This window comes from Penicillium alfredii (assembly GCF_028826965.1).
Source record: "Penicillium alfredii strain IBT 34128 chromosome Unknown utg000009l_segment0_segment0, whole genome shotgun sequence".
NCBI lineage: Eukaryota > Fungi > Ascomycota > Eurotiomycetes > Eurotiales > Aspergillaceae > Penicillium > Penicillium alfredii.
The window spans coordinates 2,185,286-2,206,542 of NW_026622706.1; the positions used below are offsets into that span (position 1 = coordinate 2,185,286).

The following is a 21,257-nucleotide window of genomic DNA, read 5'->3' on the forward strand; positions in this document are numbered from 1 at the left end:
CACACTCGACAGTCCTCTTGGAGAGCCAAGGACATATCATACATAACATTCCCACACAAGCCCGAGAGAGAGGTTTTGGATCTTCGAATTTTGATCTGAAGTGACCTGTCGATGGTGTGGATCATGACTTACAACTTTTTGTTCTTTTCATTTTTCTATTGTTCGCTAGCCCAGCACATCAACCGGCGCGGGAGCTATCGGCTAGTGTCCCTCTTAGGGCGCAATCCGAATGGCCGCCAGCCCATCAGACCCCAGCTGAGGGCGCTCTCTCGGATCTCTCTCACTAATAATATCCACCCCAGTCCTTACTGTGGTGGATCTCATCCGATGTGGCCCCAGCCTCCCTCCAGATGAAGAACTGGCAAAAATAAGCCGGGTGGATCTTCCGGACAGGGGGGAAATCCGGTTAGTTTGACGCTATTGCGATTTCTCGCGTGAGGTTAAACCGATACAACGGTCCAGAGGCGTGGAGACTCGAGAAACGAACAAAGAGAGACAAGAGAGAAATCCAAAGAAAAGAAAGAGCAAAAGGAAAAAAGAGGTCGCTAAATGGAGGAATTTATCACAGTTCTTTTCCCCATGCTTAAAAAGATCCATGAACGTTACATACCAAACGCGATGGTAAGTGATCGCGATCGGAATCGAACGAACTATTTTCTTGCGCTTATTTTTTATTTTCCATGGCTAATTTCGTATATTTGTGGATATCTCGATTTCTGATCTATACAGAGGCCTACAATAAACATCAAAAAAAAAGGAGAAGAAAAGGGGTTGAGCCATGGAACCGCCGCGGGTACCTGAAAGTAGCGAGATGTGTAGATCGATCATCCCTTGATGCCCTTGCAGAGTCCCATCGGCTACCCATTTACCGATGATTTTCATGATTACTATTACTCCAATACTACTATTATTATGATTATGATTAGTATTCTCTCTCATTCTAATGTAGAAATTATCCATGAATAGTTCGTTACCATCACACCCCATTTAGCCTGATATTCTCCCAAGCCCTAATTCTCTCAGAGTCATCGCCAACCAATCCCCCCCCCCCAAATCTTGCGCTCAACCACACTTTCTCCACCGACTATTCACATTCAATGCATACTGCACAGAAAATCAAATGCTAGAACCATGACCAATGGTGTCAAAGCGGCTCAGATCGGGATCATCGGGAAAATCGACAACCTCCACCGCTTGACCCTCGCTGCCAACGGTGTGCGCGGTAAATCATCCACATTGATCCCCCGGCTGAGCCCAAACCTTGCTGATGGAGGGGCAGATCTCCATGTCCTGTACTGGGTGCAGCGTACAGCAAAGGGGAAACTTGGGAGTGGATCTCGCGTGGCAGCTTGGATTCTAGTCGGTGTAACTATACAATGTATACTGGCCCTTCAGATTGCGTGGGGTTGCAATGCTGGACCAATGGATGCGGCGTAAATTCACTTCCGTCTGTCTGGGGCTGAGTGGTATAATGCCTCATCTGGGTTGATGCACTCTTCTTTCTGTCCTGGTCAAATAGTGATCCTGTCTCGTCATCCGCATCAGCCGGTCAGCGTGAGCCTTATGATTCGCAAGTATGGACTAAAAGGGTAAGGAGATAGTTTTTTCTTTTTTTCTTTTTCTCTTTCTGTCTTTTTTTCTTCCCATTATTCCGCATGATGTGCCTATAGAATGACGGAGTGGCGCTACTGAGACTATTCGCCCTTTGACGCCTTGCTGAACCACGTTCGAGACCACAGCACAGGGAGTTTGATCGGGAAATTGCAGGATCTCGCTTGGAAGTGGTGGTTAGTGGAGGAGCTTGCCCCTGCATTGCCATTCAAATGGTCACTGTGTTGTTCACTTGATGCATTTGGGGCATTTCTATTGAAATATAATTTTATTTTTTTTCACTGCTATTTACTATTATGTTTTCTTGCATCCATGGCACTTCTAACCCATCTGAGGATATCCACTTAGGGCTTGGTCAACTTGTCTCTCTCAACTCGGTTCCACAGGGGCTCAGGACTCTCCACTCATGCATCTCCAACCCTTCATCTAGATCCGAACCTATGCAAGGAAGATACATGGGGGATCCTGAATTTTTTTTCTTTTTTTCCTTCCATTAGGCCCGTATTACTGTACTCCCGTAGTTCGTGAACGAGCTGGAGCATGGCCATGCAAGTCTCTTAGTCCCGATGACCGATGGCGTAAAACTATGTTGGTTGCTTGGGCCGAGAAATATTAATTCGATAGCCTTTTAAAATATCCGAGACCTTCCAGCTTCGCGGGCGTCTCTATTTGCGAAGAGTTCACTTTCTTCTTCTTCTTCTTTTTTTCTCTCCCTTCCTGCTGGATCCATTTATTCACTTTAATTCGAGGGATACTTACACCCCTCTCTCATATACTTCCATTCTCTCGATCTCTTCTCCATCCAAGCATTGCAGGAACCCTCCCCTCCTTTCAAGGAAAGAAAAGAACAAAAAAGGAAGAAAAAAAAGATACTACCCCCTCACTACTTCGCTCCCTTCGACAGTTGAATTCTCCCCTCAGTTTGTGAGACATGGCTCAATCCTCGCACTGTTACCTGCCGCGGTTCACCCCCGCGGTCGACGGGCCCAAACGCCCGGTCTCGATGAAGACGAGACCGACGGCTTCGCAGCATGCGCAGTTATTAACCGCATCGCACGAAGGCCGGCTGGACTCGCTGTTGCGAGCCACCTGGGCCCTGGTCCTGCACTACTACATCCGGACCGAGGATATCTGCTTCGGCTACCAACACATCGACGGCGACGCGTGCGCCTCCCGAAACCCTGTACAGCGGTCGAGCCTCGCCAATGTGTCGGCGGTGCGGCTCGCCATCGACGACCACGACTCCATCACGACAATTGTAGATAAAGTCCGGAGCGACGATGCTTTCGATAGACAGTTCATGGCCGGAAGTCTGGAGGGCGCTTCCGATGGTCACCTTCCTTTCAACACCATCTTAATGCTGCGAACATATTCCAAGACCGGCATCCCGCCTGCGTCGCCCTCCAAACCCATTCTGGCAACGGCTCTCCCAGACGAGGTGAGTTTGTCCATCGCAAATGCTGGACGACCGTTGGGAGAAGATGTTGTACTAACAACCGTCCAGTGCCAAGTTCGCCTTCTTGTTAAGGTCCTGCATGGAGACATCAGCATCTTCCTCGAGTGGCGCAACGGCGACATGTCCGGGGACCAAATGAAGAGCGTTGCCACCATCTTCGAGCAGTTGCTCGCCAAAGTGCTTTCGTCCGAGAACACCGCTATTAGCCAGCTTAATTTGTTCTCGGAGAATGACTGGCAGCGCATTCGCAAGTGGAACTCGTCCACTCCCCGCCTCCACGACCGGTGCATCCACGACGCCATCCGCGACCAAGCTCTGAGTGGTCCAGAGCGAGAAGCGGTTTGCGCATGGGACGGCAGCCTGGCATACAAGGAACTCGATGACTTGGCCTCGAAACTTGCATGTCACCTGCGCATGCAGGGCGTGGGGCCCGAAGTGCGCGTGGCGTTGTGTTTTGATAAATCGGTGAGTTGGGATTGAGTTGGGATGAGGTTTTGGCCGATCGCTGATGATGTGCAGAAATGGAACATCGTTGCCATGCTTGGCGTGATGAAAGCCGGGGGAGCGTTCGTCCCGCTCGACCCGACCCACCCAACCTCGCGCCTGCAACGTCTGGTCGAGTCTGTGCAAGCCTCGGTTGTGTTGTGTTCGCAGGATCGTGTTTACAGTCTTCAGTCAATTGCAAAGACGTTAATTCCTCTGTGCGCCGACACGCTGGATCGGCTGTCGGACCCTGCGGACCAGGTCGATCTTGCATCGGGTGTCACCAGCCAAAATGCCGCTTATGTTTTATTTACTTCCGGATCCACAGGCGAGCCAAAGGTAGGGTTTGAAATTCTCTCGTCATTTTCTTCATTTTCTTCTGCAAAGATGCGGTTGCTGACTTCCATCGACAGGGGACCCTGTTGGAGCACCGGGCGTTCTTATCCAGCGCCATGGTGCATGGCCCCGGGCTGCACGTCTTCCGCGAGACGCGCGCCCTTCAGTTTGCTGCCCACACGTTCGATGCCAGCTTGGCGGAGTCATTGACGCCATTGATCCACGGCGGCTGTGTCTGTATCCCAAGCGAAGAGGCCCGACTGAATGACATCGTCGGTGCCATCAACGACATGCGAGTCAACCAAGCATGCTTCACGCCGTCATTTATCGGCTTCATTGACGTTGACAGCGTGCCAGGCCTGCAAAGTCTTGTTTTGGCCGGCGAGGCAATGTCGCAGTCACAGCTGGAGACATGGTCGAGAATAAAACTGATCAATGGGTATGGCCCAACCGAGGCCAGCGTCGCGTCTGTGCTCAATTCGAATGTCACCCCGGGCACCGACTGCAAGAATATTGGTCTTCCAATCGGCGTGACCGCTTGGCTCGTCGATCCGGACAACCACGACGAACTGGTCCCCGTGGGCTGTCCTGGTGAATTACTCCTCGAGGGCCCGCCCCTGGCTCGGTGCTACGTCAACAATCCCCAGAAGACAAAGGAATCGTTCATCTACGACCCCGCGTGGACGAAACGAGACTCGACCGGTCGCGCGAACCGCAGATTTTACAAGACTGGTGATTTGGTCAGGTACAACTCCGACACGGGCTCGCTGAATTACATCGGTCGCAAAGATACACAGGTCAAGGTCCACGGTCAGAGAATCGAATTGGGCGAGATCGAGAACCAACTGAGTACCGACTCGCACGTTACCCACTGCTCCGTCTTTTTCCCCAAGACTGGTTTCTCCAAGGGGCGCTTGGCCGCCGTCATCTCCTCGACAGGGCTGCTGGCAGAACAGTCAGAGGCTGACTTGGAGCCTTTGCGGCTGGTCCCCGGCTCAGAGAAGGCGAAGATTATTCCTGGTCTTCGAGAGCGACTGTCTGCACGGTTGCCGACTTACATGGTCCCTGCGGTTTGGCTGATCGTTGAAGCGTTACCCTTACTCCCTTCAGGAAAGCTGGACCGAAAAGGAATCGCGACTTGGGTCGCCGGTATGGAGAGTGACCCGGACCTCCGACACGGCACTGCCATTTCCTTCCCTGAAGGCCAGATTTCCTCGCCTGCCAACGAGATGGAAGAGGCCCTGGCGGCCGTCTACAGCCGTGTCCTCAACATTCCCCTACAACAGCTCAGCTTGGACGAGAGCTTCCTCGGTCTTGGCGGTGACTCCATTGCTGCAATGACATGCATCGGGCTGTGCAAGAAGCGTGGAATAGGTCTATCGGTGCAGGAGGTGCTGCGCAGCCAATCGATTCGCGATCTGGCTTCTCGCGCCAAAGCGATCGATCATCTCGTCACATACCAGGAAGCTGTCAATGAACCGTTTGAGCTCTCCCCCATTCAGGTGCTTCATTTTGGTGTTCGCAAAGAGGGACAAGGTCACTTTAACCAGGGTATTCTGACACGACTCAACAAGCCTATCGAAGAGGCTACCCTGCGCAAGGCTATTAAAACTCTCGTCAGCCGTCACTCCATGCTCCGAGCTCGCTTCGGAGACACCGGATCGTCGACCGCATCCAAGCAATGGATTACTCAGGACATCAAGGGATCCTACAGATGGCGCACCCATTCGGTTGCGAACATGGACGACACGAAACGCTTTGTTGCGGACAGCCAGTCCTCCATCAACTGCTTCTCGGGGCCTTTGTTGGCTGCCGACTACTTTGATGTCAAAGGCCAGTCGCCAGTCCTTTCAATGACGGCCCACCACCTGGTTGTTGATATTGTGTCCTGGAGAATCATCCTCGAAGACCTCGAGGACCTGGTGATGAACCCCAACAAGACTGACACCGAGGATGCTTCTCTACCATTTCAAACCTGGTGCAATCTGCAGGTCGAGCACTGCAAGGGCCTGGTCGCTGAGGGCAAGGCGGCAGTTGACCCACTGCCTGCTCCGGACTTTGCTTACTGGGGACTACAAGCTCGTGAAACCACCTACGGTGATGTGGACTGCGCATCCTTCGAGATCGATGAGAGCCACACCACCGCTCTCCTGCTTGAGTCCCACAAAGCTCTCGAAACTGAACCGATCGACCTCTTCCTGGCGGCGATGCTCCATTCATTTGGTCGCTCTTTCACCGATCGTTCTGTGCCGGTAATCTACAATGAAGGCCATGGCCGAGAGGTCTGGGATCCATCCATTGACATATCGCACACCGTCGGCTGGTTCACTATCTTGCACCCTATCTTCGTGTCCGGCATGAAGCCCAACGACCCCATTGACACCCTGATACAGGTCAAGGACCTTCGCCGTCGGGTTGCGGACAACGGCCGTGCTGATTTCGCCGGTCGAGTTCTTGGGGTCGATGGCCAACAGGAAGACCGCCACCCTCACCCTTTCGAGATGTCCTTCAACTATGTCGGCCAGCACCGTGACCTCCAGCGGAAGGATGGTCTGTTCCAGCTCGTCGACCAGATGGCAGGTGAGGCTGGGCAAGGAAGCGGCGCTGCAGACTTTGGACGAGAAACTCCCCGGTTCGGATTGTTCGAGATCTCCGCCATGGTCGTTGCTAGCAAGCTTCGATTCACCTTCTCATTCAACAAGTTCATGCAGCACCAGAGCCGTATCCACGGCTGGGTTGCTGACTGCCGACAGCAGCTGATCTCGCTGTCTGAGCAGCTACCCTCTCTGCAGCCTCGCCTGACCCTGAGCTCATTCCCCTTGCTGTCCCTGAACTACGAAAATCTTGAAAAAATGTTCTCTGACAAGCTTCCACGCTTGGGGATCAACTCGCCGTCGCTCGTGGAGGACATCTATCCCTGTTCTCGGATGCAGCAGGGCATTTTGCTGGGGCGGACCCGCGACAGCTCTTATTATGCCGTGCATGATACCTTTGAGATCAGTGCCTCTGGTTCCAGTCAACCAAACCTCGATCGCCTGGTGAACGCATGGCAACAGGTTGTTTCCCACCATGCGATGCTCCGCACGATATTTGCGGAGAACCTGACCCCTAGTCACCTCTTCTGTCAAGTGGTGCTGAAGAGTTATGACGCTACTCCGGTGTTCCTGCAGTCTTCTGGAGACAGTGACGTTCTAGCAGCTTTTGACCGCCAGGAGCCCAAGGACTACAGTGACAACACTCCAGCATATCGCTTCACCATCTGCCAGACTTCGACCGGAAGACTCTTCTGTCGTCTTGAGCTGAGCCATGCCGCGATGGATGGCAATTCGATCTCCATAATCCTCCGCGACCTGCAGCTGGCATACGCAGGCCGCCTCGAGGAAAGCCGTCGCCCGTTGTTCAAGGACTACATTTCTTTCCTTCAGGATGCGCCTCACGAGGCCAGTATCAACTACTGGCGCTCGTACCTGTCGGGTGCCAGGCCCTGCAACTTCCCTGTGCTCACCGACGGTGAAGAGTCGACCAAGAGTCTTCGGTCGATTCTGATGAACTTTGCAGCCCTTCCTCAACTGCAAAGTGTCTGCGAGAAAAAAGGGGATCACATTGTCCAACGTTTTCAACGCTGCCTGGGGTCTCACTCTTCGCGCTTTCTGCGGGTCTGACGATGTGTCCTTCAGCTACCTGGCCTCTCTGAGAGATGTGCCTGCGGAAGGTGTCCAGTGGGTGGTTGGACCAGTGATCAACATCCTGGTCTGCCGCATGAAAATTAATGGAGACTCACTTCTTCGCAATGTGCTGGAGAACATCCAGAACGACTACATGGAGAGTCTTCCGTTCCGACACACTTCTCTCATTGACATCCAGCATGCCTTGAAGCTGTCAGATGCCAACTTGTTCAACTCTGGTGTCTCTTACCGCCGCCTCCCAAGCGCGAAAGACGCCGTGCGAAGTGAAATCGAGTGTGTAGAAGTCGGTGCAATCCACGACCCCGCCGAGTTCCCTGTTTTCATCAACATTGAGGCAATGGACACCAAGGCGCGAATTGACATGAACTACTGGACCACGAACCTGTCCGATGCCCAGGCTCTCAATGTTGCAAACACCTACATGCGTTGTTTGGAAAACATTGCGTCACGTCTAGACAGCCAGCTTCGGGAGCTAGACATTCTCAGCGAGAGCAACAAGTCTCAAATCCACACCTGGAACAACAAGACCCCCCGTGCCCTCGAGAAATGCACCCACCAGGTCGTTCAGGAAATGGCCAAGCTGCGGCCTGAGTCTTTGGCTGTTACCTCTTGGGACGGCAGTCTCACCTACTCCAAACTGGACCAATACTCGTCACACCTTGCCAGTTATCTGGTTACATTTGGTGTCGGGCCCGGCAGCTTTATCCCGATGTGCTTCGACAAGTCGGTATGGAACATTGTGTCTATGTTGGGAGTCATGAAGGCTGGCGGTGGCTGTATTCCAGTTGACTCTCCTGAAATCGTGGGCCTGATTCAGAAGTGGATTGTGGGTAATACTGTTCAGGTGGCACTCGCTTCCCCTGAGAAGGCCCAGGTTCTAGAAGAAACCATCCCCTATGTCATCCCGGTGAGCGAGTCGCTGCTTGAGTACCTCAGCGACGAACCGCTTTTGCCCACGGCGAGCCCTTCGGATGCCGCATACGTTGCGTTTACTGCGGGAACCTCTGGTAACTCCAAGGCGGTCGTCCTGGAACACACGACCATCGTGACCCGAGCTCAAGCATTTGCCTCTACCATTGGCATCTCGGATGTCTCACGGACTCTGCAGTTTGCATCCTACACGTCTGACATGTTTCTAATTGAGGCCTTCGGAACCTTCATGCATGGTGGTTGTGTTTGTATCCCGGCCGATATGGACCCGGTTACTCTTTCCACGTCCATTAACGCGCTGCATGCCAACCTTGCCAGCCTCACCCCCACGGTTGCCAGCCTGATTTCCCCGAAAGATGTTCCTGGTCTGAGAACACTTGCTCTGGTTGGTGAAGTTGCGTCGGAGAGTGTTTTGAACCAATGGCAGACTGAAGACCTTGAGTTGCATACTCTCTACGGCACGCCGGAATGCTCCTCAGCCTCCTTCCACGCCGTGGTTACTCGCAACTCCGCCGAAGTTGCTAAGATTGGCTTGCCCGAGTCTTGTGTCTCCTGGATTGTGGACCCCGAGCAGCACGATTCACTTGTCCCTGTCGGTGCCATCGGCGAGCTGGTCATCGAAGGGCCTGTCGTTGCCCGTGGATATCTTGACAACCAGGAGTCAACCACTGCCGACTTCTTCCAGAAGCCCGTGTGGCCTGTTGATGGGCAGAACCGTTACAGCACCGTGGGTCAGCACAAGCTGTTCAGAACTGGTGACCTTGTTCGCTATAACTCTGACGGTTCACTTGTTTATGTTGGACGGAAGGCGGACCGCACCGCTGAAGTTTCTGTCGTCGACCGCTTGAACGTTCAACACGCGATCGATTCCCACGAGTCTCGGAAAACCTGTTTCGTGGAGACCTTCACTGCTCATGGTGATGTTGACAATGTGGAAAGCCTGGCTGCTTTTGTTCTTTCATCTTCACCCACTTCAACAAGCTTTGGCGAACGCGTTGTGCAACACTCGGCTGCTGAGCTAAAAGACACCATTGCTGCTCTCCATGTGCACCTGAGCAGCAAAATCTCGCCGAGCAAGGTTCCGAGTATTTACATCCCAATTTCCTCTCTGCCCCTCTCTCGCTTTGGAAAGCTAAACCGCCTGGCCTTGAAGGCAGAGACCCAAGAATTACCCAGCAGCATTCTAGGATCTTTCCACATCAGAAGCTGGACCGGTTCCAAATCTGCCAACCGAACCTCCCGGCAATCCATTTCTCAAGGCAGCGTTGCCTTTTGGAAAGATTATCTTGCCGATGCTGAGCCTTGCATTTTCCCGCCTCTATCTCAAGATTCCAACGACAACGGGCGTGCGACACGCACGCTCAACAAGCAGACGACCAAGTTGCATGCATTCAGCAAGATGGCTGGTGTCTCGGTGGAGACTTTGCTCCAATTCGCCTGGGGAATTGTATTGCGCTGTTATACCGGTTCCGATGATGTCTGCTTCGGATACTCGACTTCTGGCGCAGACGACAACCAAGTTGTCGATTCTTCGACTGTTTCCACTTGCCGGCTTATTTTGAACAATGATCGCCCGCTTGAAGAGATCTTGCAGCGAGCCAAGGTTGATCACAACAAGAGCTCACAGAACATGGCTGATCTCCATGCCGTCAAGCACCAGCTTGGCCTTGACGAGACGTTTCTCTTCAACACCATCTTGAGATATCGCACTGCGGTGTACCTCCCGCAAGGGAACCCCCAGGATTCCCTCACCAGCGACTACAAGATTGCCGTCGAAGCAGAGGTTTCCAACCCCTTCGCAGAAATCCACTTCAGCTACTCCTCGGACACACTGTCGGGTACCCAGGTCAGCCATGTCATCGATCTGTTCGACCATATCCTCGACGACATGATCTCCTCCAACCCCCGCCACCGTGTCATTGGTGATATGGACCTCTTCCCTGCTCGATCTGCGCGCCAGATTCGGGATTGGAACGCCGAATCGCCGCCCCGATTCGAGAAGTGCGCGGACGAGCTCATCCAGCAACAAGCCTTGCTGCACCCGCGCGCCGAGGCAGTCTGCTCATGGGACAAGAACTTTACTTATGGGCAGCTTGAAATCGTCGCCAGCCGCCTCTCCCGCCATATCTCCGCCCTGGGAATCAAGCCAGAGGCATTCGTCGTTCTGTGCTTTGAAAAGTCTGCTTGGGCAGTTGTCGCGCAACTTGCTGTTCTGAAGGCTGGCGGCGCCTTTGTCTCCATCGATCCATCCCACCCAGACTCACGCCTCAAGATGTTGATCGATGAGATCCATGCTGATTTGGTTCTCTGTTCATCTTCGCTTCACGGCAAGATGTCAAACCTTTGCCGCCGGTCCTTTGCCGTATGTCAGAATGCCATTTCTCAGCTTCCTGACTCTCCATTGGCTCTGCAAGGCGCACGGCCTACACCATCAAATGCCGCCTACGCTATCTTCACCTCCGGTACTACCGGGAAACCAAAGGCGACTGTGGTTGAGCACATCGCGCTCAGCACTACCGCAGTTGCGATGTCTGACGCACTTCACATGAACTCTCAGACTCGTGCCTTGCAATTCTCGAACTACACCTTTGACGTCAGTGTTCTCGAAATCATGATGACCCTCATGACCGGCGGATGTGTCTGCGTACCCAGCGAAGAAGAGCGCATGAACAACCTGGGAGGCGCCATTCGACGCATGGAGGCCAACTATATGTCATCGCCCCCCGCCATCGTCAACACCCTCGAGCCCAAGACAGTCCCAACCTTGAAGACCATCATCACCGGTGGCGAGAAGATGCCTGCAAACCACATCGACCGGTGGGGTGACCGTTTTGTGATCAACGCATACGGCCCCTCCGAGGCCACTGTCGTTGCCACTGTCGGTGTGAAGGTCAACTGGGATGGAAACCGCGTCAATGACGATCCCACTTCCATAGGCACTGCTGCCAACTGCAGGGTCTGGATCGTTGACCCCCACAACTACAACCGCCTCCTCCCTGTTGGCGCTGTGGGTGAAATGGTCCTGGAAGGGAGCAACATCGCTCGGGAGTACCTTGGCAACGAGCAAAAGACCAAGGAGGCCTTCTTCGAGAACCCGAGCTGGAGCCACCACTCTGGTCTTGAGGGTGTTTTCAAGCGCAAAGACCGCATGTACCGCACCGGTGATCTTGTTCGTTACAACAGCGATGGTACCCTCGCCTTTATCTCCCGCAAGGACACCCAAATCAAATTCAATGGCCAGCGGATTGAGCTCGAAGAGATTGAGCACCAGTGCATCCGTTGCCTGCCGGAAGGTTCTCAGGTTGCTGTCGATGTTGTGATCCCCGAAGAGCGCACTGTCGCCAAGGGTCTCGCTGCCTTTTTCACTGTGCACGACCCCGACTCTTTCCATGGTGGCAGCACTGATCAATTCGCCCCCACGATTCCTGGAGCCGATCCTCTGCTTTTGCCAATCTCGGTGTCTAACATGGACGCTGTGCAGAGGCTCAAGGGTTCTTTGCCTGACCTTCTGCCGCAGAGTATGATGCCGCGTCTCTTCTTCCCTCTGCGAAACCTGCCGTTCACATCCTCCGCCAAGATTGACCGCAGGCGCCTTCGTGCAATGGTGCAGTCCCTGTCTAAGGAAACCCTCAAGTCATACATCACCTTCAACACTGCCGCGAGGAAGGAAGAAGCCTCTGCAGATGGTCTCGAGATGAAGCTCCAAATCCTATGGGAGAAGACATTGGATCTTGAAGCCGGCTCTGTGACTCCCGAAGACAGTTTCTTTGCCCTGGGTGGTGACTCGCTTTCCGCCATGAACCTTGTTGGAGCTGCTCAAGCACAGGGCATCGCCCTTACCGTCACCAGCATTTTCAAGACACCGGTCCTTGTTGATATGGCAAAGAGCTGTGCAGCTGCACCCGAGGCTACCTCCGTCAAGCAAGAAAATATCAAGCCATTTTCCATTCTACCGTCTTCTTTGGAGCTTGAGAACCTTCTGGATGAGGTTACCGAAAACTGTGGAGTCTCCAAAGACTCGATCACTGATGTCTATCCATGCAGCGCTGTCCAAGAGGGTCTGTTGACCCTCTCTGTCAAGCACCACGGCGCCTATGTTGCCCAACCTGCTTTCAGACTTGCTGATGGCGCAGACCTCGACCGGTTTAAGGCCGCCTGGCAGCAAACTGTGGCTGACTTGGATATCCTGCGCACCCGCATCGTGAACACGGAAGCCATGAACTTCACTCAGGTTGTTCTGAAAGATGCTCCTATTTCTTGGGTGCAAGCCGAATCGTTCCAGCAACTGCCCAACGACTTCACCGAGCTTCCAAAACACAACGGTGGCTGTCTGACCGGTTACGCCATCGTCCAGCCCCGAGGCTCATCTGCCACTTACTTCGTCTGGGCTGTTCATCACGCACTGTACGATGGATGGAGCATTCCCCTGGTCTTCCGCAAGGTCGAGGAGAACTACACTGCTGCTCAGTCTAAGCAGCCGGCCACCCCCTACAACTTGTTCATCGACTACATTGCGAAGAAGGACATGGAGGAGTCCGATGCTTTCTGGAAATCCTACCTGGCCAACCTCTCCAGCACGCCGTTCCCCCACAATAAGAACGCCGTCCCCGATGCCGTCCGTGCTGGCAACACCCAGTACCACAGCTTGGAGATTTCTCGAGCTCCCAACAGCGTCGACTTCACTCTACCTGTCCTCATGCGTGCTGCCTGGGCTATCGTGCTTGCTACACACACCAGCTCAGGCGATGTCTGCTTTGGCGAAACTTTGTCCGGCAGAAACATCGACCTCGCCGGCGTCGCCGACATTGCTGGCCCGGTCCTGACTACCGTCCCAACTCGCGTCCAGGTCGACAATGAGACGTCCGCCATCCAGTTCCTGGAGAAGCTGCACCAGTCAACCACCGACATGATCCCTCACCTCCATTCCGGTCTGCAGCGCATCCGGCAACTCAACAACGACACTTCCTCTGCCTGCAACTTCCAGAACCTTTTGGTCATGCAGACCAATGATGGCCAGATGAACAACAAGATTTGGATTGATGAGAAGACCGAGACCAGCGAGGATTTCTTCACTCACCCGCTCGTCCTGGAATGCGGTATCTCTAAATCAAATATCTCGTTCACGGTTCACCATGACGAGCTTGTCATCAACGGTTGGCAAACGAAGCGACTGACCGAACAATTCAGCTACGTGTTGAAGCAACTGATTTCCATGCCCAAGAACAGTACTGCCAAGATTGGCGACTTGGAGATCGTCAGCCCCGAGGACAAGGTGGAAATTGCCCGCTGGAACCAGCGCAGCCCCCCGACTGTCGAGAGATGCGTGCAAGACTTTATCCGTGAGCAGTGCTCCGCGACGCCCAATGCTCCCGCTGTCTGTGCCTGGGATGGCGAGGTCACATACAGCGAATTCTGGGACCTTGCTGCGTCATTCGCTGGTTACCTGGTATCTCGCGGCGTGGGCCCCGAGGTCTTTGTTCCTGTTTGTTTGGACAAGTCAGCTTGGGCTATGGTTACTATTATCAGTATCCTGATTGCTGGTGGTGGCTACGTCCCTCTGGACCCGGCTCATCCCACTTCGAGACACGAGGAAATCCTTGCGGATGTGGGCGCCAACATGATTCTTTGCACACCCAACTACACCAACCGCTACACTCGCGTTGTTAAGACTGTGATCCCCATCAGCAAGGAGACCATTAAGGCTTATGGCTCCCTCAACACCTCCGCCAAAAGCCGAACCCAGGTCACCAGTGCCAACATGGCCTATGCCATCTTCACCTCTGGCAGCACTGGTCGCGCCAAGGGCATAATCATCGAGCATCGCAACGTTGTCAGCAGTATCATGGCGTTTGGTCCGATGGTGCTCATGGGTCCATCGTCAAGAGTCTTCCAGTTCGCCTCGCTGACCTTCGATGCTGCGGTCATGGAGGTCCTCGCAACTCTGATGCTTGGTGGCTGCATCTGTGTTCCCAGCGAAGATGAACGTCTCAACGATGTCGCTGGTGCCATTCGACGCATGCACGTTTCCTGGACTTTCCTCACCCCGTCCATTGCCAGCATCATCGAGCCGGCCTCTGTGCCTTCTCTCAAGATCCTTGTTTGCGGTGGAGAGAAGATGTCGCGCGAGGTTATCACTAAGTGGGCCAACGCTGTCAAGTTGATGAATGGTTATGGCCCGACCGAGACTTGCGTGTTCGCTGTTGTCGACACTGCAGTCGCCGTTAACCGCGACCCGGCCCGCATTGGCTACGGCATTCCCAGTACCTTGACCTGGATCGTCGACGCTGAAAACCACGATCGCCTCGCTCCTCTGGGTGCCGTTGGTGAACTCGCTCTTGAGGGACCTGCCCTTGCTAGAGAGTATCTCAAGAACCCCGAGAAAAACGCTGAAGCGTTTGTTGACAACCCTGCTTGGATCAAAGAGTTCAAGTCTTCGCTGCCTTTTCCCCGCAGAATTTACAAGACTGGTGACCTTTGCTACTACAACCCTGACGGCTCTGTTGAGTACATCAGCCGCAAAGACCACCAAGTCAAGCTACATGGTCAGCGCATGGAGCTTGGTGAGATCGAGCACCGACTCCATGAAGATGCTCGCGTCCGCCATGCTGTTGTTATTCTGCCGAAGAATGGTCCTCTGAAGCAGCGCCTTGTTACTGTCATGTCTCTCAGCAGCGTTTCCGCTGACAACAAGCTCATCTCCGACAAGCCTTGTGAGCTTGTTGATGAGGACGAGCTTGAGCGACATGCCTACAATGAGCTCGTCGACGTCCAGAAGAACCTCGAGACTCAGCTTCCAATCTACATGGTTCCGCAGACCTGGGCACTCATCAAAAAACTTCCCATGCTCGTCTCCGGCAAGCTCGACCGCAAGAAGATTACAGCCTGGCTTGAGGATATTGATGACGAGTCTTACGATCGAATCATGGAGGACTACGACCGAATCAAGCGTGGCAAGACCGAGAGGCCCCAAGAGACCGAGAATGACGGCTCCTTGAAGGTCATTCGCGAGATCTTCGCCCAAGTTTTGAATATCTCCCTGCAAAAGGTCAATATCGACCGGTCTTTTGTCAGCTTGGGTGAGTTTTAAATTGATCCAGTCCACGTGGAAAAGTTTGCGTATACTGACCAACCTGCTTCCAGGTGGCGACAGCATCACGGGAATGGCCGTCATCTCGCGGGCGCGAAAGCAGGGTCTCGTCGTGACTTTGCACGATATCCTGCAGAGCCGCTCTGTCAAGGAGCTTGCTCAAACTGCCAGCTCCAAGGCGCCTGTTACTCACCGCGAAGAGAAGACTGGTGAGGGCTTTGGTCTTTCTCCCGTCCAGAAGCTGTACTTCCGGTCGTCCACCGCATTCATGGGCGCCGCTCGCTTCAATCAGAGCATCACGGTACGCATTGCTCGCCGTGTTGAAGGTGAAGTGTTGCGTCGTGCTATTAAGGCTGTCACTAGCCAGCATTCCATGTTCCGAGCCCGATTCAGCAAGGCCAGCGATGGAACCTGGCAACAAAAGGCCGCGGCGGTATGTCATGCCTTCACAACTGGGAGACTAGGATCAACTAACATTCTCCACCAGGAGGTCGATGAATCTTACCGATTTCGCGTCCACTCTGTCAGCGACACTCGCGCAATGGTTCCCAAGATTGCCGAAAGCCAGTCTTGCCTTGACCCGATGAACGGGCCCATCTTCGCTGCAGACCTATTTAACCTTCGCAGCGGCGGCCAGATTCTTTTCCTTGTTGCTCACCACCTCTGCGTCGACATGGTTTCCTGGCGCATCATCCTTGGCGATCTCGAGGAATTAATCGTTTCGGGATCTCTGTCTCTCGAGAAGGCCTTGTCCTTCCAGGGCTGGTGCAACATGCAGCTCGAACGTACCAAGACCCAGGATGCAGCTGCTACGCTTCCTTTCACTCCGGAACAGCCTGACCTGACCTACTGGGGTATGCAGAACATGCCCAATGTCTACGGAGACATCCGAATGGAGTCTTTTGCCCTCAGTGAAGATGTCACCAAGTTTATCTTGGATGGCTGCCACGACGTGTTCCGAACTGACACAGTTGACATTTTGCTGTCTGCCATTGTTCACTCCTTCCGTCGAACTTTTACCGATCGCAACATTCCCACGATTTACAATGAAGGTCATGGCCGAGAGCCTTGGGATGCTAGCATCGATCTTTCTCGAACTGTTGGCTGGTTTACCACGATGGCTCCTCTACTGGTGGAGTCCCAGTCTGGTGGGCACTCACTTACCAACCTCTGACGATATGTATACTGACCTGTGACAGGAGCAATTACCGATATCATCAAGCGTGTCAAGGACACAAGGCGCCAGATTGCCAACAACGGCCGCCCATACTTTGCGAAGAGCCTGCTCCAATCCCAAGGAGGCTCGGACCCTGCCTTCCCTGTTCCACTGGAAATCCTGTTTAACTACCTTGGCCGAATGCAACAATTGGAGAGGGCGGACTCGCTCTTCCATCACCAAGGCAATGTCTTCGACAGCTCAGACTTCGCTGTCGCAGGCGACATGGGTCCCGAAACCGCTCGATTTGCCCTGTTTGAGGTATCTGCCATTGTGATCAAGGAACGCCTCACTGTTGCATTCACATATAACCGCAAGATGCAACGCGAAGGCCATATCCGCCGCTGGATCCTGCAGTGCAAGCAGACTCTCGAGAAGGACGTGCTCACTCTGAAGGACACTCCAGCTGAGCCCACTCTCAGTGACTACCCGCTTCTGCCTATCAATTACCATGGTCTGCAGATGCTCACCCAGACTACTTTCCGCAAGGCCGGCATCTGCAACAAGGATCAAGTGGAGGATATCTATCCCTGCTCGCCTATGCAGGAGGGGCTATTGCTCAGCCAGCTTCGCGACCCCAATGCTTACATGTTCCACACCGTGTTCGAGATCAAGGACACCCGGACTGGCAAGGTGGACGCCGAGAAGCTTGCGCGAGCTTGGCAGGCACTGGTTGAGCGCCACCCAGTTTTGAGAACAACTTTCATCGACAGCAGCTACAGCGGAGGCTCTTTCGACCAACTTGTGCTCAAGAAGCTCACCGACAATGTTCTTCGTGTCGAATGCCCGGACTCCCAAGTCCAGGAGAAGGTCGGCGCCATCTCTCTCCGCGACATGAACGCTATGCGCCAGTCGAAGCTTTCTCACCAATTGACCGTTTGCAAGACCACCAGTGGCCGTGTCATGGTCAAGCTCGAAATTAACCATGCCATCATTGATGGTGGCTCTGTCGACGTGCTCTTGCGGGATCTGGCACAAGCTTACGAGCGCCGCCTTCCTGAAGGCTCTGGTCCTCTGTTCAGTGACTACATCAAGTTCATCCGCACCCAGAGCCATGCCGCCGCCCTTGGTCACTGGAAACAGTACTTGGGCGGAGTCCGACCTTGTCACCTTGCCCCCTCTGCCGAATTCCAGACCAAGCGCGAGCTCAAGGGGGTAATGATGAACTTCCAGCGCTTTCCCGAGCTCCTTCAATTCTGTGAGCAGAGCTCTGTTACTCTCGCCAACCTCACTCTCTCTGCCTGGGCTACTGTCTTGCGGGAGTTCACCGGCTCCGACGATGTCTGTTTCGGATATCTCTCCGCTGGGCGCGATGCTCCTGTGAATGGTATCCAAGACATGATTGGCATCTTCATCAACATGCTCTGCTGCAGGGTCCAGTTCGCCGCTCAGCAAACTCTCACCAGCGTTTCCAAGCAGGTGCAGGATGATTACATCCGCAGCATTCCTCACCAAAGCTGCTCCCTGGCGAGCATCCAGCATGAACTGGGCTGGCAAGGTCAGTCCCTTTTCAACACCACACTGTCCATCCAGAATCACTCCGTTGCTGGCGGCCCCAAAGAAAAAGGCTTGTCCTTTGATTTGCAACATGCACATGACCCTACCGAGGTAAGTCAAGGTCCCTCTGCTATAAATCCCTATTTACTAACCTTTCGCCCAGTACGCGGTCACTGTGAATGTGGAGATTGCCCGAGGCCAAGAGGGTGTTCTCTTGCGGTACTGGAACGATGTGGTGTCCGACGAACAGGCACAGTCTATGGCCGATGCAATTGCCAAGGTCTTTACTGGCTTCATCGAATCGCCTTCTGCCACTATCGTGGACTCGCGGTTTGGAACCGAAGGCTTGGGCGTACAGACCTTCGAGTGGGAAAACTCCCAGACGAAATACAACGAGAATCCCAAGCCAACTGGAGATGGATTGGATGGTAATGCCATCCAGAGGATTATTGACAACCGGGTGCATGAGATTATTGGGCAGTTGATGAGAGAAGGAAAGTTGCCGGTTCCCCATATGCAGAACAATGGCCTGCCTGGTTATGGCCATCCTGACGTCTCCGTGGACTCGCCCTACCAGTTGGAGGGTGTCCAGGGAGCCGACGATTCGGGTGTGTGTTCGGCGACTTCCCGTTCCAGCGAGGAAGGGATGTCGGCGGATGTGGAGAGGAAGCTTTGGAGTCTTTGGAGCAGCGCACTTGGGCTCTCGCCTAACGTGGTCCGACACCAAGACAGCTTCTTCAAGTTGGGCGGCGACAGCATTACCGCCATGAGGATGGTCAGCGCCGCCCGCGAGGAGGGATTGGTTCTAACGGTTGCTGATGTTTTTAACAACCCGGTCTTCGAGGATATGGTTGCTACTGTGCGCGCCGCCAATGTCACCCAGCAGATGCTCAACGTGGATCTTCAGTCCACGCACAAGGAGACCGAGGCGTTCTCCGACAGCAAGCCGACCACGCTTGCGCCGACTCCCTCGTCAGAGAGCATCTCGGTCCTCAAGCCTACCAAGGGCGTCGATGATGCCGCGTTGCAGAGTGGAATTTGTCCCAAGATTGGTGTCTTCAAGGGTGGCATTGCCGATGTCCTCCCTGTCACTGACTTCCAAGCTCTGTCTTTGACTGCGACATTGTTCAAGTCCCGGTGGATGTTGAACTACTTCTACCTCGAGGGCAATGGTCCCTTGGACCTTCGCCGCCTTCGGGAGAGTTGCCTGAAGGTTGTTGATGCCTTTGATATCCTCAGAACGGTCTTCGTGTGCTTCCACGACCAGTTCTTCCAGGTCGTCCTGCGTAAGGTCCGGCCCAGCATCTTTGTCTATGAGACTGATCGCGGCCTCGATGAATTCACCATGACTCTGCAGCAGCGCGACCGTGAATATGGACCTCGCGAGGGTGAACAGTATGTGCAATTCTACGTTGTCAAGAAGAAGGGCAGTGACCACCACCGCATCTTGATCCGCCTGTCTCACACCCAGTACGACGGTGTGTGCCTGTCGAAGATCATGTCTGCCATCAAGCTTGGGTACGAGGGAAGCCCGCTGCCTCCTGTCACGCCTTATGCCAGCTACCTGCGCCAGCTGCCTGGAACCATCACACCAGACCACTATCAGCACTGGAGCAACCTTCTCAAGGGCTCTCGCATGACCCAGATTGTGCGGCGCCGTGGCACCAGCATGTTCCAGAACATTGGCGCATTCACTGAAATCAACAAGACCATCGAGATTCCACCCAGTGGACTTGGCAACATCACGGCAGCGACGGTGATGCAGGCTGCGTGGGCTTTGACCCTGGCCAAGCTGGCTGCTCAGTCGGATGTGGTCTTCGGTCTTACAATCAGCGGCCGCAACGCCACAGTCCCCGGAATCGAGAACACCGTCGGCCCTTGCGTGAACGTGGTGCCTGTTCGCGTTAAATTTGACGAGAAATGGACTGGCCTGGACTTGTTCCGCTTCCTCCAGGACCAGCAAGTCTCCAACATGCCTTACGAGTCTCTGGGATTCCGTGAGATCATCAAGCATTGCACGGAATGGCCTGCCTGGACCTACTTCACCACCTCGGTCTTCCACCAAAACGTCGACTACGAAGGCTCTCTCGAGCTGGATGACACTAAGTACCGCATGGGTGGTGTCGGTGTCAATGACAACCTGGCCGACCTGACCATGGTCTCGCGGCCCTCCGGCGAACGCACTCTCGATGTCACGCTCGGCTTCTCTGAGAAGGGACCCATTCTCCCGTCCTTTGCCTCCAGGGTATTGGAAATGGTCTGCGAGATGGCCCAGTCCCTGATTGCGAACCCATCGACCGCGCTGCCATCGCCAAGCATGCTCCGCTCCGTGCCCTCGCAGACCATCGAGGATCTGCCGCGGCCTTCGGACGAGCACTTCCTTAGCTCGCACCTCAAGGCCCGATCCATTGCCGAGCTGCTCGTCCACTCGGATATCCTGTCTCGCTCATGGCACCAGGTTCTGCCGCCCCGCGCCTCCACCTCGACGATTGACCCCGACGCCAATGACAAGCCGGCCCATAAATCTGCCTTCCAGCTTGACTCGTCATTCTTTGACCTAGGCGGCGATATCTTCAACATGGCTCAGCTGACCTGGTTGCTCGAGCAGGAGGGTCTCAAGGTCCGTCTTGAGGATCTCCTTGAGCACCCCTCTTTCTTGGGCCAGATGGCTGTGTTGGCCTTGCATAACTCCAAGCACCAGGATGAATATCCGCCTGACTTTGCTACTGGCGCCGTTGCTCCGCCGGATCCCACGACCCGTGTTGAGAAGAAGAATACCTGGGAGAAGGCTGTGACGCTCGCCAGGAAGTTGACGAGACGGAATACCATGGTCTCCAGTCGGGCTTGACTTGGTTGACTCGACGAACACGCAGCAAAACCAAAACCAAAACCAAAAAAAAGACATTCCTGGGTATTTCTTATGTTTATTATGTTTTGATGCTTTATGTCGGTCAT

The 21,257-nt window shown here is 54.1% G+C and overlaps 2 protein-coding genes across 2 annotated transcripts; both read left to right on the forward strand.

Annotated features, from left to right (window-relative positions):
* Positions 1-1,131: 1,131 nt before the first annotated feature.
* On the forward strand, positions 1,132-1,437 carry NUU61_006738 (uncharacterized protein; the record flags this gene model as incomplete). The annotated part of the gene is made up of 1 exon (XM_056657265.1): positions 1,132-1,437. The coding sequence occupies one exon, from the start codon at positions 1,132-1,134 to the stop codon at positions 1,435-1,437; it is 306 nt and encodes a 101-aa protein (XP_056510065.1).
* A 1,105-nt stretch (positions 1,438-2,542) lies between these two features.
* nrps1 (uncharacterized protein) lies at positions 2,543-21,150 on the forward strand (the record flags this gene model as incomplete). Its single annotated transcript, XM_056657266.1, has 9 exons — positions 2,543-3,049; positions 3,116-3,532; positions 3,587-3,889; positions 3,964-7,414; positions 7,464-15,578; positions 15,643-16,022; positions 16,077-16,737; positions 16,789-18,413; positions 18,466-21,150. 9 exons carry the CDS (start codon positions 2,543-2,545, stop codon positions 21,148-21,150), a joined length of 18,144 nt encoding a protein of 6,047 aa, XP_056510066.1.
* Between the last annotated feature and the right edge of the window lie 107 nt (positions 21,151-21,257).